We start from the raw sequence: 18,820 nt of genomic DNA, 5'->3' as shown, positions 1-18,820 counted from the left end.
TTTGTGTGTAATGCTTTGGCAATATTATAAATGTAAACACAAGCATGAAAGTAAAGTACTTTAAAATGTAAAGTGACAGCTATTAATGTATATACTTAATGTATACTATAATATAGTACTTTGGTTAATAAGAAGACTTGCATGTACTTAAAAAAATATGTATGGCATTTTATTTCTGTATTGTTCTTTATAAAATCTAATGTAACATTCAACCATTTTCGAAATAAGTGATACATTTTTAAGTAATTTTTTAAGTAAACATTTCAGGTTGATGTTTACGTATAAAAGCATCATCAAGTATTTCAATAAATATCTAGATGTGGGGAAAGCACAAAGAGCTCTTTAGCTGCATTTAAACTGTTAGCGCTAATGTGTGGCTTGTAATTTGTCTAATTCTGACACACATTCGATTATCTATTTATTTATTAAAACATTGTTTTTAATCGGTCTTCTCAAACACGACCCTCTCAACATGGCAGTAATCGTCGTCAGTATACAAGCGACTCACTTCCTACATTTCGACCAATTGCAGTCCTTCTTGGACCCTACGCAATTTTACCGGGAACTCGGATGTCGCTCGGGTCCGGTGGAAGACTAAACAGTCAACACTGTCAAGTGGCGGGAGATTTGTCAAGCACATATGTGGGGTACTAGCGATCGAGCTGGAATAAAAGGTGAAAGATTATGAATTTAATCAGTGGCTAGAGTTCACCTCATTATATTAGATTGCCTGATGCACCGCCTGAGTTTGCGGTTTGTTTTGCGTGTTGCTAGCATGTCCTGCTAAGCTTCTTGTTCGTCCGGTTCGCCTACTGTAGTATTTAATAATACGCAATGTGAACATAAACGTTATGAGCCTACATCTTGTTTATGTGATCTTACTGTTGCTGAATACATTTTTATTTTGTTTTCTAAATTACCAGTCAAGATTAATTATAGTTGAAAAAAATTTGTGTGCAGAACTTAAACGATCTGTACGTCGTGTATGTTGCTTTTTAAACGAAATATTGCTGATTATGCACAATACTTAACAATAATGGTGTTGACCCAACTTAAAGACATCCAGATCATCAATAACAATAGCTTCTAAATAGTTCTAAGAGGGACTAGTGAAAGAGTACGTTTTGCAAATCACTAGTTTTATTTGTAACGTGTCTGTCCAACTCCAGAAAATTATGAACAATTAAGCAGCTTAATTTGAAAGACTCTTCTTAAATTTCATTAGCCCCCCCCCCCTCTTTAATGCAAATTACGAAGCCCCCCCCCCTCTTTAATGCAAATTACGATAAGGTGCCGTCATATCATTATTTACATTATTTCTCAAGGTTGTTTTGATGTTATTCTTTATTTTTGAGACGTTTAATCATGTGACATGCACTGTGTCTTCACTTTGTTATATTCCTTTATGAATTGTATGCTTTGTTACCCATACATGTGTTCAACACATATTCAGTTAGCAAGACAGAAATTACAGTTTTAAGTGTTTGATTTGCTCATAAAAAGTGGACATTGTTTTTTCAGGGCTGCTTTAGAATGGATTTTAAAAGGCGCAATGGAGGCCCTGCAAAGGGCGGGGCTTCACAGGCCAAGAAGGGGAAAATGAACACCGAATGGGAGGATAGTCCCTCCCAGTTTGAAGAGGAACTTGCTCTATTTGATGAAATGGAAATGGAGGTGGAGTCAGAGGAGGGGCAGGCAGGTCATGATGTCATTCCAGTGGGTAAGGATGTTTTGTCTGTTACTTTGTAATTTATTAATCTGCATTCATTATACTCACTAAAACTGTTTGTCTGCAAGATATTCAAAACAACTTGCCAACCCATGAATACAGTTGCAGTACAAAACAAAAAAGAAAAAATTAGGCCAGTCCCATAACAATCTTATAGAAAAAGAAGATCTAAAGGCATCCATACATGATCTACCCTCTTTTGCTCAGGTGACCTATTCTCTGCTGATCTTAATCCACGTTGGAAACGACCTCATGCACCTCCTCTTCAACCAGACTCAGACACACTAATATTTCAGCAGATAGACCTGGATTACTACTTGGGTTAGAGACACATCCTTACCAACAATGCACACATAAAAATCCATAATTTCCTTTAGATCTTTTCCTAAGTGTGTTGTTGTCTGGTGTTTAGGGTCTGCGGTAGCGGGAATGCCCGGGCAGGTACAGGGTAAAGTGCCCATAGTGCGCATGTTTGGTGTGACAGACAGTGGAAACAGCGTGTGCTGCCATGTTCATGGATTTGCCCCATATTTCTATGTTCCTGCTCCCAACGGTGAGCTGGCAATTACAGCAATCTGCTCCATGTCATTGAGACAAATTAAACACATCTTCCATGATTTCACAGTATGTCTGTGTCTTTCTCAGGTTTTACAAATGCACACTTGGCTGAGTTTCAGAGAGAGCTGAACTCTGTTGTATTGAAGGATATGCGGTCCAATAAAGACAACATAGCAGTCACTGTGCTGGCAGTGGACATCACCAAGAAGGAAAGTAAGAAAGTCTAAGTTTGTGTGTGTATACACTACCATTCAAAAGTCTGAGGTCAAGTTTTTTTTTTTATATAGTAAAAATGTATTATTATTATTAGTTAACATAACTGTTTTCTATTTAATTCATTACTCCAGTCTTCAGTGTCACATGATCCTTAAGAAATCATTCTAATATGATGATTTGCAGCTCAATAAACATTTCTTATTATGATCAATGTTGTAAAAAGTTATGCCGCTTAATATTTTTTAAGAAAACGAGTAAATTTTTTCTGGATTCTTTGATAAATAGAAAGTTCAAAAGATCTGCATTTTATTGAAACATTAGAAATAGTCTAGTCTTAGAATAGTCTTAGCTGTCCCTTTTGATCAGTTTAATGCATCCTCTTAATTTATTTCTTTTAAACTAACAATCTTACTGACCCCAGCTAACAATATAGTAAGTGGAACTGTTTTTATCATGTATTTTAGCTGACTGACTTTTCCCTATTTGTGCTAAGGTATGTATCATTACCATGGAAACAAACCTCATGACTTTCTGCGCATCACTATGGCAATGCCGCGTCTGATTGCCCCAGCGAAGCGTCTTCTTGAGCAGGGCTTTAAATTTGCAAACTTTGCCACCCAGAGCTACCAGGCTTATGAAGCCAACATTGACTTTGAGATCAGGTGTGTGTTTTGTGTACTTGAAAGTTTCTCAAATTGGTGGTGGTGTGGTGGACAAAGCATGTGAGATTTGCTGCATGTATGTGTGATGGCAGGTTCATGGTGGACAGTGATGTGGTCGGTTGCTGCTGGATTGAGCTTCCTAAAGGGAAGTACAGGCTGAGGGAGGAGAGAAGTGAAAGACAGACAGACTCAAAATATCCAGGAAAGGTAAAAAAAAAAAAAAAAAATTAAAACTGTCACTTAAGGCATTAGAATGATGTATTAAACTGGCATACTTATTTGGTGTGTCTCTAATCGATCTCTCTCTCAGGTGTCCCTGTGTCAGTACGAGGTGGATGTGGCATGGAATGACTTGGTCAGTCATCCAGCTGAAGGAGAATGGCAGAGGATCGCTCCGCTCAGAGTGCTGAGCTTCGATATTGAGTGTGCTGGCAGAAAAGGTGTGTGTGTGTGTGTGTGTTTTTTAACTTGTTTAGGCTGGTTTAGTTGAGCTTATTCTGGTTTCAGTGGCAGCTCATAAAGCCATCTGGAGGAAAGTTGTGAATCTGACACACTGATTGTGTTTGACCTCAATATTTCGAGACACCCCTCGCTGCAGACTGTAGCGCGGTCACGTCATGTACGTAACGTCACGTATGTGTTTACCGCGCATGCGCTTGTAATTTGCATTGCGTGATGAAGTTAGTTGTTTTCGCATCGTGCGTGCATTAAAACGATGCGCATACTTAACAGAAAACTCTAATAAAATGTTAAAATATTAAACAACATTAAGGTGTAAAAAAAGACGGGAAAAACAACAGTAAAAAACAGCCCATATCGATTATTTTAACAATGTTTCATCTGATGGAAAATTACACGGAATTAAAGTTTATTCTGTAGTATCTTACTTACAATATATTAACATTCTGTTGCACTTTACTTCACTGTGGATATTGTAATATTACACTTTAATGGCACCTTATATATTTCTTATTGAGCTAGTCAAAATGACAACAGATAAAGTACAGTCGTCAGCTCTAATGGTGCAGATGGTAAAACGTGTGGTGTTCACAATTTGATGAAATCGATCCGGGTCCGAATCTGCCTTTTGACAGTTTTTTTCTCCCTTTTCAAATTTCAAATCACATCAGAAAAGCATATATTTTAAATAAAAACGAAGGGAATAATCAAAAAGTTGTGAGGGAGGGCTTTATTTTCTTAATATGGTGGCATCCATTTAATAATTTGAATTAAAATTATAATTTACACTCCGTAATTATTGCATACTGTTTTATAATGTACTACAATACTGAGGTGCAGATAATTGCCACTATTTGCAATAAGTAATATAAAAAACAGAAAATCCTGCTATTTTAACATAGTATAAATAGAATCTATAACCATTTGCACTTAGTGTAAATAGCCACTGCCTTTCTTATTTTAATCTTTCCTTTGCTATGGTTCTTGTTTATCTATTTATTAACTATAAATTTGGACATTTTTCTTTTGCTTTGGCAATTCTGCATGTGAAACATTTAAGCCAATAAAGTAGTTTTAAGTTCAGTTGACTACATACGGTATTTTTTGAGTCTCTGCATCCCATTTTATGCATGGTGCCTCCAAAAAAACCAAACTGATGACAGTGATCTTTTTTTATTTATTTCAAAGAACAAAACAGAAAATATAATTGTATATACAAATATATATTAAGACTATAGACATGACACAAGAAAAAAAAAATATTTAATTTATAACCAGCATTAACATCAACTAAATTAATAAAGTTTGTCAAGTCAAAATTTAGGTTGGCTTGGCTTGAGAAAGCATGGCTTGAAAGTTTGAAGTTTTCTTTCAATTTGAAAATTTTACAGTTGAGGGCTATACAGTCTGTCAGAGAAAGAAAAACAGATAATTACAGTAATCTAGCCACATGAAGTGGGTCTCTTCTCTGAATTTCTTCTCACTGACAATGTCCCCAAAAAGTCATATTAAGACGTGAAGGTCAATTTAAGAGGTAACACTTTACTATAAGGTGTCATTGGTAAACACTAGTTAATGTATTAATTAACATGAACTAACAATGAACAATACATGTGTTACAGTATCTATTAATCTTTGATAATGTTAATGAAAATGATTACAAATATGATAATTTTTTTGCAATACATGCAAACATCAATGGCATTACTTATATTAATAAAGTCTTTCTGCTCTATTTTAAGACATCTTTAATGGTTCATTTTAGGCTAAATAAGACTTTGAAAGACCAGCATTCGAATACTATATCATAAAACAATCGCACACATTTGCAATGACACTCTCTATGATTATGACCAAAGCATTCTTACAATTAAAAGCAATTTAAACGCACATTTTTAAGAAAACAAAAGTAATATCTCATATCCACCATACCTTACAAAAACATCCGGAAGTGAATGAACCTGGATATGTGCATTAATGAGTCAGTACGGCGCACACTCATATTTACGGTAAATACATATATGTTACTGCGCATGCTACAGTCTGCAGCGAGGAGTACTTGAATATATCTGCTGGACATTTTAGTATCAGTATCATCACTATTTAGCAATCCACAAATTTTCATTCTTTTAGATTTCATTCTTTTTTCTTTTTTTTTTTTACATAAAATATATATTTTAGTGTTTAATTAGAAAAACTATTTAATACATGTTTATTGTTCAATTATTTAAGAAATGTTACAAGTACTTTTTCCCCCCGAATCAAATAATCTAAACACTCATTTTATACCATCAAAAATTTTATACCACTGCTTTATAGTTACCACCCAGCTACATTTCTTCCAAATTGGGTTTTTAATCACTTTTTTTTTTTATTTGAACAGCTTTTCCTTTTTTTGACATGTACTAGCTCATTTGTCGATGTAAGACAAGCTAACATTAACAAGTAAATTAATTCTAAGTAGTAGCCACAATGTGTGGCTTGTGCTTTTATATTATATCCTGCTGTGCAAATAACTGAGCTGTTTGTGTGTGTGTTACAGGCGTGTTTCCAGAGCCAGAGATCGATCCAGTGATTCAGATCGCCTCTATGGTGCAGCGTCAGGGAGAGAAGGAGCCGTTTATCCGGACGGTCTTCACCTTACAGAGCTGTGCCAGTATAGTGGGCTCCCAGATTCTCTGCTTTACTCAAGAGAAACAGCTACTCCAGGTTCATACTCACAACTATACTTGCGCTGATTGTACATTTTCTTTCAAGTGTAAATGTACATGGTGCAGTTATAATAAAAATGTATTTGTGTGATTATCTCAGAGTTGGGCTGAGTTTGTGAGGACAGTGGATCCAGATATCATCACCGGCTACAATATCCAGAACTTTGACCTTCCTTACCTCCTCAACAGAGCTGCAACCTTAAAGGCAACTTATTTTTATATGTTTTCACACCAAGATTATTTACTTTTTGTAATCTTTTTTGATGGGAAGTGAACACAAACCTAGCGGGATTAGTGGTCGGACTTTCTTTTTTTAAATTCAGGCAGGGGTGACGATATATCATCTCTGTCCGTAGGTGAATTTGTTCCCGTATCTGGGCCGTGTGTGGGGCTGTAAATCGGTCCTGAAAGACTCCAGCTTCCAGAGCAAGCAGATGGGCCGCAGAGAGAACAAAACAGTCAATATGGAGGGACGTGTGCAGTTTGACCTACTACAGGTACGCACACTTAAACTCACAAATTGTGTCGTCATATTGATTCATGACTGCACATGCTGTGACTCACCCAGTTTTTTCTGTGTTGCAGGTGTTGCTGAGGGATTATAAACTGCGCTCTTACACACTAAACGCCGTCAGTTTTCATTTTCTGCAGGAGCAGAAGGAGGATGTGCAGCATTCTATCATCACCGACCTACAGGTGCAGCCAGTCAGATCTCTGTCCCATTCTTATAGCCAATCAGATCCCTCAGCTCCATCTAAAACATTTGGTGTCCACTAAACCCTCTTTTCTCTCTCTTATTTTTTTGGATTAGAATGGGAATGAGCAGACCCGCAGGCGTTTGGCTGTGTACTGTCTGAAGGATGCATATCTGCCGCTGCGCTTGCTGCAGAAGTTAATGTGCGTCATTAATTACATGGAAATGGCTAGAGTTACCGGGGTGCCCCTGACCTACCTGCTCTCTCGTGGACAGCAGATTAAAGTGGTTTCACAGCTCCTGAGACAGGTCTGGGCATGTCTCTTTGTAACATATGTTAATATAACAAACCTAGCAAAGTTATGCTCAAAAGTGTTTTTGTTTTTCAATGGCTTAATCCTAGGCAATGAAGCAGGATCTGGTAATGCCAGTGGTGAAGACGGAGGGTGGGGAGGACTACACCGGAGCCACCGTCATTGAACCAGAGAAAGGGTTTGTACCTGCTTCCCTTATGATCATATTTCCTATGTATTAAAATAAAAAATTGGTCATATAAAAGCACATAAATACAATACCGTTTCAAAAGTTTGGTTTTGGTAAATAGATAAAAAGTGACATACATAAAAAGACATTAATAAAGTAACATTTCTTATGTTGAACTTTCTATTCATCAAAGAGTCCTGAAAAATGTATATTGCTGTTTCCACAAAAAAAAATTAATCCGCACAATTGTTTTCAACATGGATAGTAAAAATTAAACTTTGAGCACAAGATCGTCATCATTTCTGATCATGTGACACTGAAGACAGGAGTATGAAAATCACAGGCATAATTTACATCTCAAAATATTAAAATAGAAAACAGTTCTTTTAAATTGTAGTAATATTTTACAGTATTACTGTGTAAGCCTTGGTGAGCATAGGAAATTTCCTTCAAAAATCCATTAAGAATATTCATTAAAAAATCTGCTGTGGTGTCAATAAATAAAAGTGCTTAAGAGAGGTTGATTTATTCCAACAACTTTCTAGTGAGTGACAACAGATTCTTGCAGTCTTTTCATTCTGATGGTTAAAAAAAAGACCTTAACTAATATTTTGTGTATTTACAGGTATTACAGTGTTCCTATAACGACTCTGGATTTCTCCTCACTGTATCCCTCCATCATGATGGCTCATAATTTATGTTACACTACCCTCCTGCAGAAAAACCAGGTGGAGAAACTCTGGTGAGAAGATTTGTATGTGTGTGTGTGTGTGTGTGTGTGTGTGTTATGTACTGTAAAGTGTTAAAGCTATGGTTTCTTCAAATTGTCTTGTTTTTTATTTTTTTATTTTATGATGTACTTCATTTTGTGAATTTATTAAAGTTTTGTAATTTTGTGTGTGTGCGCGCACATTTTTAGTCTGTCTCCAGATGATTTCATCAAGACCCCCACAGGTGATCTGTTTGTGAAGAGCTCTGTGAGGAAGGGCCTTCTCCCGGAGATCCTGGAAAACCTGCTGGGGGCCAGGAAAAGGTGATTTCAAGCGTTAAAAGAAATAAAGAATGTTACACAAACTATTCACAACCAATTTGTCTGTGTTCTGTATTTCTCGGTTATTCAAATCTTGACTCTTGTCTCTTTTGATGTGCCTCTAGAGCAAAGGCAGAGCTGAAGAAAGAGACAGACCCCTTTAAAAAGCAGGTGCTGGATGGAAGGCAGTTGGCTTTGAAGATCAGCGCAAACTCTGTGTACGGGTTCACCGGGGCTCAGGTGGGCAAACTGCCCTGTCTGGAGATCTCACAGGTCTGTTTCAGCACTCACACATGGATGACTACCATCACATGGTTTTAAACAGCTGCTTTAAAAGATGCTTGTTTTTCTCTTTGGTCTGTAGAGCGTCACAGGTTTTGGTAGGCAGATGATTGAACAGACCAAACAGCTTGTGGAATCAAGATATACAATCTCTAATGGTTACCAGGCAGATGCAAAGGTATTTAATAACATAAATGTGTTTTTAACGCACTAAAAACATGCAATGATGCAAGTCACATGTGTTTCAGGTCATCTATGGAGACACAGACTCTGTGATGGTGAAACTAGGCGTGGCCACAGTGCAGGACGCAATGATTCTGGGAAAGCAGGCAGCTGATTGGGTCTCTTCCCACTTCGTTCCACCAATCAAATTAGAGTTTGAGAAGGTACAGAAAATACTCCAAGATTTCACAACAGAAGCCATCAAATATTACTCTCAGTAAGATTAATAATCTCTTTCACACTTTGTTAGGTGTATTACCCATATCTGTTGATCAATAAGAAGCGGTACGCCGGGTTGTATTTCTCTTCTAATGCTGAACATCATGATAAGATGGATTGCAAAGGAATTGAGACCGTCAGACGAGACAACTGCCCTCTAGTGGCAAACCTCATTAACACATGCCTCCAAAACATCCTCATTGACAGGTACAAACATTGCCACACTCAGAAAACTCCCATGAGCTCAGAAACGCAACAGTGACGCACAAACTAGCAAGTGTAAGAGTGAAGACATGACTCTACAAGCCTTCATAAAGTCATTTCTGATTATGTTCTAGTTGCAATACACCTTGCATATACCAACTCGCACATTAATTCACAAGGCATGACGATGTGTTTTGTGTTTCAGAGACCCTGATGGGGCAGTAACTCATGCTAAAGAGGTGATCTCTGACCTTCTCTGCAACCGCATTGACATCAGTCAGCTGGTCATAACTAAAGAGCTCACACGCACCGCACAGGAGTATGCCGGCAAACAGGCCCACGTCGAGCTAGCGGAGAGGTGTGTGTGTTTTGTTTTATTATCTTGACTGTGAGTTTGTACCTACAAGATCCTCCATTCTGACATTGAAATATGCCATTCGTGTGATTCAGGCAAATTCAAGTTATTTTTATTTGTGAGTATCTGAAAAGGACTGTGTATACAAATGGCATACCACTCTATGATGCCTGGAAAGGGTAATGTTTATAAGTACAGCTGCTTTGTGCTCAGGGGTAATCATGGTGACCTCTGTATTTTTGGTTTTCTATTAGCACCACCTACTGTCAGGGAGTAAATTTACATTTTCTTTTAGATGTCTGTCGTTTTCTGTTCAGAACTGGGTTCAAAGGTGCAGTGCAGTGTAGATTTTAGCGGCATCTAGCGGTGATGTTGTGAATTACAATAAACAGATCAGCCCCTCCCCTTGAGAGGCTACGGCTGCAAAATCAGGACAACGATGTCCTCATATGAGACAGCAGAGAGTAGCCAGTCAAGCGTTTTTACTCTTCTTTATTCTATGAACGACCTCTGCTTTTAATAAACCACATGACAACTGCTACTTCTATTTTGTGCGTATTCAACGTAGCGGCGATGCATAACAAGGAACACAAGGAAGAATCGAAGAACAACAACTGTGACAAAACACGCTCTGTAGAGTAAGTTGTCCATTTAGGGCTACTGTAGAAACATGGCGGCGCAAAATGATGAATTAACCATGGAGGGACACCCGCAGTGCATGTAGATAGAAATGGCTTGTTCTAAGGTAATTAAAACATAACAGTGAATTTAGTAAAATATTTATACACCACTGAAAACATTTTCATTCACTTTTTTTATTCTTTCGTTTTCAGTTTATATGTTACATTGCGTTTCTGTATACAGATTCTCAAAAATGTTACACATTGCACCTTTAACTACAACTAAAACCAATTGAGAAAACAATTTAGTGACTTGAAATAAAACAAGCATTAACTGAAATTAAATAAAATATATTTTTTTAAAAAGTACATTTATTTTTATTTCAGCTAGCTGCCAAGGTCACGTCTCATTTTTTTTGTTTAACTAGAAGTACTAGAGTAATTAAAACTAAATTAATAAATAAAAACTAGATTTATATATAAAAAAAACGAATACAAATGACACAAAATCAAACGACTAAAAAAAGTTAAAGTGAAGAAAGAAAATACAAAATAACATTTAAAATATTAACGAAAACTATAATAATATTTAAGTAATTTAGAAATAACACTGGTTTGTTTTTTTATTTAAACTGAAGTTGTTTAAATCTTTTTAAAAGTTTTTATGGTAATTTGACAGTTTATGTTGTTATTATAGACATTGGTGTTTTTTCAAACAAATGTTTTTATGTAGACAACATGTAGTTCTATTCTAATATGAAAAATATTGCGAAATTATTTCAACTGCTTATCCCAATAACTTTTTGAGGAAAATCCAGAATTTGCAGGTATGGACTTAGCATTTAATCACTTTCCACAAACGTGGGTTTCAGGATGCGGAAGCGTGATGCAGGTAGCGCTCCAAACCTCGGAGACAGAGTCCCATACGTCATCATCAAAGCAACAAAGGGAGTGGCAGCATATTTGAAATCTGAGGTCAGTGTTGTGTGCTGTCTGTCTGTATGGGGAAACTTTCTGTACTGTACTTGTTTATTTTGAGTCATATCTCTCAGGACCCCATCTATGTGCTGGAGAACAACATCCCTATAGACACACAGTACTACCTGGAGCAGCAGCTGTCCAAACCTTTACTACGCATCTTTGAACCCATACTGGGCGAGAGCAAAGCTGAGAGTGTGTTGCTGAGTGAGTATCATCTATTAAGCTTGCAAACATAACATGTTTAAAGTTGACATGAAATGAAAAAGATCTGTATTTTAATTGCATGTTATAAATCTTATTGCGATTTGATTCTTTCATACATGTATTTTATATATTCATTTCACATGGTTTACTTTATTTTTACCTTATAATGTTTCAGATGTCTTGTGAAATGAATGATATACTTTTCTCTGTTGACTGATTCAAGTGCCACAAACCTCAAGTACACCAAACAGTTCTTGCTTCATTTCAAGTTAGACATAACTGAAAGTAATGACTTGCAGTTTCATGAAAGTTGCGTTTCATGAAAGGTGAAATTTTGTGTGTAAAAATAAATTTAAAAAAAGGTACATTGCTCATTGCCAGTAGTGTAGCAATGAATGAAACGCAGCTCACACAGAAGTCACTTTCAATCCAAACAGCTTTCTGTGAACCAAAATGTGTCTGGGGAAATGTTTGGCCTTCGTACGAAACTCTCAATCATATGGAATCCTATTGAAAGGCCTGGTTTTTGCATGCAAAAATTCACCAAACAACAGTAAATGTGTGACCTCACTTTAATTCTGTTACAGCTCTGGGCAATTCAGCGAGTTTGTTTCGAGGCCGTTTACACGACAACATTTTCAGCCAAAAACGGGAAACTTTTTATGCGTTTTGCCTGTTCGTTTACACAACACTGGTGTTTTGGGCACTGAAAACGCATGGTTTCGAAAATGGCAACGTTGTCGTCTCTGTGTAAACACCCAAAACGGGAATCTTTGAAAACGGTTATGTCATGTGCGTGCGTAGTGCGTGTGTAGTACGTGCCGATTTTAAAGGCACGAGCGAACATGCTCAAGAGTTTGTGAACGCTTCTTCAGCAAAGTGTGGATTTACTTCACAAATATTACAACCAACAGCAGAGGTTGGTTGTACAACATACAACATATAATCGTCACTTCCCTACAGGAACTGTTTACTAACAAGGTGACAGCGCCAACTACTGGCCTGGCATATGTAATACAGCGTTTTTGGATATGTGCAAACACAAATCATTTTAAAATGTTGTTGTGTATATGTGAAACTTTTTAAAAACGCAAGGGTAAAACTTCAGTTTTTGACTACACCATTATTGTGAAAACGTAGCCTTAGTGAAGCATTTTTCAGTCTGATTCAAACTGATTCTGAAGAGTCTAAAGAGTCGTTATGAATGAGCTCATAAGAGTATTTGTGAAACTACACCTTTCATATGTTTTTGAGTGCAGCCGACAAGAACTTCAGAACAGAAAGACATTATTATTTTGTGATATAAACCCTTTTTATCTCATCAAATTCATTTCAAACGGCAAACTCTGACAAAATAGGATTTCTTTCAGAAATGAATCTGCTAGTACATCTGCTTTTTCTGTGTTGTTTCAGAGGGCGATCACACACGCTGTAAGACGGTCTTGACATCTAGAGTTGGTGGTCTCATGGCTTTCGCTCAGAAACGAAGCACTTGCATTGGCTGCCGAGCTGTGCTCAAAACTGATGGTATGTATTAGGTGTGTGTGTATGTCTTCATAGTACCACAACTCACAAAACTGATGTACTTCTGATGGTTTATCTCTTTACAGCGGCTGTATGTGACTTCTGTAAAAAGAAAGAGTCGGAGCTTTATCAGAAAGAGGTGTGTTTTGTGTTTTTATATGCACAAATCTTGGCTAACTTGTCTTCATAAGTGGGGCTGAAGATTGTTTATCTGTCTTTTAGATCGCTCATCTGTCAACTCTAGAGGAGAAATTCTCTCGTCTGTGGACTCAGTGTCAGCGCTGTCAAGGTTCACTGCATGAAGACGTGCTGTGTACCAGGTATCTGCACACACATGCACACCAGGCCTGGACCATTCATCACATATTCACTACATATGTTTAATTACTTTGTTGGTGATAATGAATATACCAGTAAATAGAACACATTTTTGTTTTCTTTCTTTTTCAGTCGAGACTGCCCCATCTTTTACATGAGGAAGAAGGTGCAGAAGGATTTAGATGATCAGGAGAAGCTCGTCTCCCGTTTCAGCTGGTGATGGACAAGGACCAGTTATCTCAACATTCATTCATCCTCTTACCTCAGTGAAGGAGAGCCTGTCTCACTCCATTTTGTAAAGATTCATTTTCTAGTGGCTGAATAAATAAAAAAGTGAATTTTTTGTAAAATGGCCTTCTCTTTTCTTCTGTTAGCTCATTATACAGTTTTAATTAAATATTCTATGACCGTATTGTTTTTTAATCAAAATCCTTATTCATTACAGACTTAAAGTGTGAAGTGAAGGCATAATGGCCGTTTCCATAATCATGAAAAATACATTTTAGTCATGAACTATTCTATTGTCAATATTATTTTTATATGATTTGCTTGTCCTGTAATCACTTTAAGTAAATATACAGTTCACAATTTACCTTTTTTTTTCCAATTCAACAGGGTTCAGAAAACAAAAGGGAAAAGAGACAAAAAAATTAAAATGTCACAAAAGGGAATATTTTATATATCCCACAGATTGCATTCATGCATGTTTTGGTTTCGGTCATGTCTGAGGTATATAAAGTGTTGCACACAGGTATTTGAAATCCCACACGAATCATACTAAACCAAGAATCTTTCTCATGCAACCTAGAAAAATATTGAATTGTATATATATATATATATATATATATTTCCTGCTAAGAGTTCCTAGTTTTAAATTAAGCAACTGTATTTTAACAAAGGTACTTTTGGCCAAAAACTTGTAACTTTATATGTGGCCACATATATTCTGATATTCAGAAAAACTGATTCAACTACCCTGTTATTACCGTAACGCATTATATACTTCTTGAAACACTTTATAAAGCAGATATAATAACTGAAAAGTTATAGTTTCAAATACAGCTGGAGTTTTGAATATTGAGGAAATCACAGTCATCTAGCCAAAAGTCTCTTTATTCACAAAACATAACTACAGTTATCAATGTGGCAAAGGGAATGCATCAATCACAAGCTTTGGTCACATGTTTACCCTTAACCAAAACTATTACCATCTCTCTTGTCAATCTAAAAAAGGAATAAAAATAAAATAGAGAAACTGGAAAAAAATATATTGCCCTCCCCAACCAAACCTCATTGCAGGTAGGGACTACTGGCATTTTACATAATTCATCATAATAAATGAAATGTTAATGTCCAATACAATGCTGGTATGTGTACTGAAATGGTTCAATATTATCTTTTACAAAAATACAAGATTTTACCATAAAATGCTACTGGGAAAAATAAAAAAAGCAAGCTTGATTTTTCAGAATTTTATAATTATAGAAGGGCTACATTAGGTGCAGGACAGCTAAGTTTTAGTCCAAGCCATGAGAACAATAAAAACCTAGGGAGAAATGGATTCTGGGATGTTGACAAATGCAAAGAAAAACCGGGTTAAAACTACTGAAAACATTTTCTAGATAAATCTCACATTGAATGAGGTGGAAATACTATATCAGTGGTTTTGAATGCGGTGACCACTTGTTATACAGTGCTTTCCCACAGGCCACGAACACTTCAGGGGACTTCTGAGCTTCCTCATTCCCAACCACTGTTAACAGAACCAAGCAGATGTGCTGATTGGCTTATGAAGTTTTGAGGAGATGAGATAGGATCAGGCTTACTTAGAAAGAGTTACCCATTACCGACTTAAAGCATATCCCTTCACCACCTCATAAATTTGTTGTAAATGACAAAGTTCCTTGCTGCTTTGATTCTAAAGTACGACTGTAAAACTATGACACACATCAGGTCCTCTTAGCACAGAAGGGCAAGCAGCAGCATAAGGTTGATGAGTCCACTCGAGATTATTTTATCCAAGTTTGATAGTCCCATCAAAAAATGTCTTTTCCAAATCAATTCCACAGTTGCTCGATTCTCATTGAGGTCTCATGCTCACATACATACAAACAGCCAGTCAGCTTCCTATTCCTCAAAGGCTGGTGGCGTAAAAGAGAGTGGTAAGAAAAGGAAATGGGGTGTGTATGTGTGTTTAATGCTACAGTAGTGTGTGTGTGTGTGTGTGTGTGTGTGTGTGTGTGTGTGTGTGTGTGTGTGTGTGTGTGTGTGTGTGTGTGTGTGTGTTGAGTGCATTGCTATCACAGGGGGATGCAGTGCTATAAAAGAGTGCAACGTCTCTGTGTATGTTTTTTGCTCTTCTTATTGCTGCGGTTCGTCTCCTTGTATCTTCGGATCTCCCGCACAAGAGAGTAAAACGCCTCTTCAACTCCCTGCAGACAGAAAAAGACAAGACAGGTTTAGAACTAATGGTGCTCTTTAGCAACATGCAGAAGAGAAATCTAAGTCGTCACAAAAGTTTTGTTTTTCTCAAAAAGTTTAATGCACATTATGAAATCAGCCCTAAGATGGCTGTTGTTCTGAATGACATGAAGGTATTCAGACCAACAGCATGAACTGTAAGTGTGAGATTGCTTTTATACGCTAATTCAATATCAAGTTTAAGGCTCTCTGTCAATCACAACCTGCTGTCTGTAAGAATCCTGCATGCAATAGATGTGTATAAACACGTTTTTGAACTTATTTTAACTTGTGCTCTGTTTTTAGAATGGTGCATCATTGCAGCAAAAGAGCCAAGACATGAGTGTATTGGTCAAATAACCCCGTCTAGCAGAAGTTTACACAAGAAGCAGAGCAGTGGAATGCAAAACTCTGTTTTGTGTAAATCAGTGCCACCCACCTGTCGCGTCTTGGCAGATGTTTCGACAAATGGGACACCGTAACTTCTGGCGAGCTCTTGGGCTTGACGCGTCTCTACAGTACGAGAGGCCAGGTCACTTTTGTTCCCCACCAGCACCATCGGGACATTGTCACTGTCTTTGACACGGTTTATTTGCTCCCTGCACAGAAACAAAACATGGTTGATTTTTTCACACAGACGGATTAGTGAATTTCTTGCTAGGACTTTCTCCAATCACACACTGGTTTCCTTACTCATCAACTTTAAATTCCTGAATCAACGTCTCATTTTTAGCTCAAAATCAGTCTAGAAACTTTTACGTTTGATTCTATTCTAAGTTTTCAGGAAGTGAAAAGCTTCGTTTGCTGTTAGTCGACACAGACCCAACACACCCATCTTGAGATCCACAAATCAAAAATATAATTTAAAGGTATTCAAAAGATAGTCCACACATAAATGTTTCTATTCCCATTGAGTTCTATTGTATTTTCTGGAAGTCAAAGGGGCCGGAAACTGTTTGGTTACCAGCATTCTTCAAAATCCACAGAAGAAAAGTTATGTGGTTTTGGAACGACACAATGGTGAATAAATAACGTCAATCTTCATTTTTGGGTGGATTAACCCTTTAAGTCTGGATGAATATTTTTGGTAACTAGTTTGGTTATGGTAACTGATGCTGAATATCCTTTACATATATCAGTCTATTCTAATGTGTTTGGATTTATACCTGTAAAGATGTACGTCCTCAAAGGACTTTGCATTGTTGATGGCAAACACACACAGAAAGCCCTCTCCTGTCCTCATATACTGGTCTCTCATGGCACTGTACTCCTCCTGACCTGCGGTGTCCAGGATGTCCAGCAAACATGTCTCTCCGTCAATTACAACCTGCTTTCTGTAAGAATCCTGCATGGAATAAACATAAAAAAAGAACACAAATCTGAGTTTTTATATACTAATATGATCAACAAAGTATTCACATGTTAAACTTTGAATAGATTATTAATTTTAGGGAAAACAATAAAAACAAAAAAAGAGACCAAAACAAAATAGCGTCATTATTTACTCCCCCTCATGTCATTTCAAACCTGCATGTATTTATTTCTTCTGGGGTACATGAAAGAAGATATTTTGAACAATGCTGATAATCAAACAGTTTTAGGTCCTCATACTATTTTTTTAAATGAAAGTCAATGAGACACTAAACAGATTGATTACCAACATTCTTGAAAACATCTTGTTTTGTGATTCACAAAAGAAAGGAATTCCGACACGTTTAAAACTAAATGAGGAGGAAATGAATGCTGATACAAATTTCATTTGGGGGTGGGCTATCCCTTTAAGGAAGGTGAACTCATACCTCAATAGTAGGGTCATACTCATCTACAAAGTGATTCTGAATGAGCTGGATGGTCAGTGCACTTTTCCCAACGCCACCAGCCCCAACAACGACCAGCTTGTATTCTGTCATTCTAGATGGAAGAGAGGGAAGGTGAATAGAGAGGGTTAGAAACAGAAAACAGTAGTCTTACTGGATTCAACAAGCAGTACTGTAATACTCTTCCTGATACTAATTTGCCAGCATTAAAAGACAATTTCACTGTATGGAGAACAAATGCACTGAAAGTGAAAGGTGACCGAGGCTGTCATTCTTCATAAAATTTCCTTTCTGTGTTCCACGGAAAAAAGAAAAGTCATAAGGGCTTGGATCAACAGGAGGGGGGGGTGAATGACGACACAACTTTCGCTATCTGGGCGACCTGTCCTTTTAATAACCGGAAAAGACCATACGAATTACAAGTCAACAAATCATACTCGAAGACATTCAAAACTAAGGTTTAAGATAACGTTTACTTAGTTTCTATCACATTTGCCTAACGTTAGCCGGGAAGAAGCACACTGAAACTACAGCTCCTTATAGTTTTATCTCAACTTCTATCAACAGGTTAGAAGTTAGTTATCGGCTTATTTGTGTATTTTACCTCGCGTGTGGTTGTTAAATCAGTTCGGCTCGCCCCAACGAAGCGCCTTGAGATGAGTTAGTATTGAATGAAGTCCAAGGATTAGCCCCTGAGCCACATTACGATCGACAAGACAACTAAACTCTCCCGAGAGTCGAAGACAGGCTGGAAAAAATCGGGCTGATGAAAACCCACCCGTTAAAAAACAAACTAAAAACTTATTATTTTAAACTATGTTGTCTCTACTCTGTACAAATTTCACGATAACCCAAATAAATCCGCCCGTGGAGGCATTAGCTCCTCTTGGCTAAGACTCTCCCAGATTCATTGAGGGCGAGGAGTGGGTGGGATCACCGGAGGAGATGACCAATGAGATTTAGCCGGCCTGTAGGAATTTTGAATTCTATTGGGCGAGGAATAAACGGAAGTAAGAATTGACCAATGGTAGTGCAATGCCTCTTTCCAATTTCTCTTTCATGTCCCGCCTCG

General features: G+C 37.2%; 2 protein-coding genes across 2 annotated transcripts; one reads left to right on the top strand and one right to left on the bottom strand.

Moving 5' to 3' along the window:
- Window positions 1-529: 529 nt before the first annotated feature.
- On the top strand, window positions 530-13,815 carry LOC132149037 (DNA polymerase delta catalytic subunit-like). Its single transcript, XM_059557930.1, has 27 exons — window positions 530-674; window positions 1,522-1,720; window positions 1,937-2,050; window positions 2,142-2,282; window positions 2,375-2,500; window positions 2,997-3,165; window positions 3,258-3,372; window positions 3,476-3,605; window positions 6,167-6,333; window positions 6,436-6,540; window positions 6,692-6,832; window positions 6,921-7,031; window positions 7,147-7,338; window positions 7,433-7,521; window positions 8,138-8,254; window positions 8,432-8,545; window positions 8,668-8,815; window positions 8,907-9,002; window positions 9,073-9,210; window positions 9,297-9,472; window positions 9,675-9,827; window positions 11,317-11,419; window positions 11,497-11,629; window positions 13,043-13,156; window positions 13,240-13,292; window positions 13,376-13,473; window positions 13,604-13,815. Exons 2-27 carry the CDS (start codon window positions 1,534-1,536, stop codon window positions 13,689-13,691), a joined length of 3,318 nt encoding a protein of 1,105 aa, XP_059413913.1. The 5' UTR covers window positions 530-674; window positions 1,522-1,533; the 3' UTR covers window positions 13,692-13,815.
- A 753-nt stretch (window positions 13,816-14,568) lies between these two features.
- LOC132149036 (GTPase HRas-like) lies at window positions 14,569-18,677 on the bottom strand. The gene is made up of 5 exons (XM_059557929.1): window positions 18,353-18,677; window positions 17,731-17,842; window positions 17,098-17,276; window positions 16,371-16,530; window positions 14,569-15,903 (listed from the first exon to the last, which is right to left on the bottom strand). The coding sequence occupies exons 2-5, from the start codon at window positions 17,839-17,841 to the stop codon at window positions 15,790-15,792; spliced, it is 564 nt and encodes a 187-aa protein (XP_059413912.1). The 5' UTR covers window position 17,842; window positions 18,353-18,677; the 3' UTR covers window positions 14,569-15,789.
- Window positions 18,678-18,820: the final 143 nt, after the last annotated feature.

The sequence above is a fragment of the Carassius carassius genome, chromosome 9, assembly GCF_963082965.1.
Source record: "Carassius carassius chromosome 9, fCarCar2.1, whole genome shotgun sequence".
Taxonomy (NCBI): Eukaryota; Metazoa; Chordata; class Actinopteri; order Cypriniformes; family Cyprinidae; genus Carassius; species Carassius carassius.
This window is presented reverse-complemented; position numbering and strand designations above follow the sequence as displayed.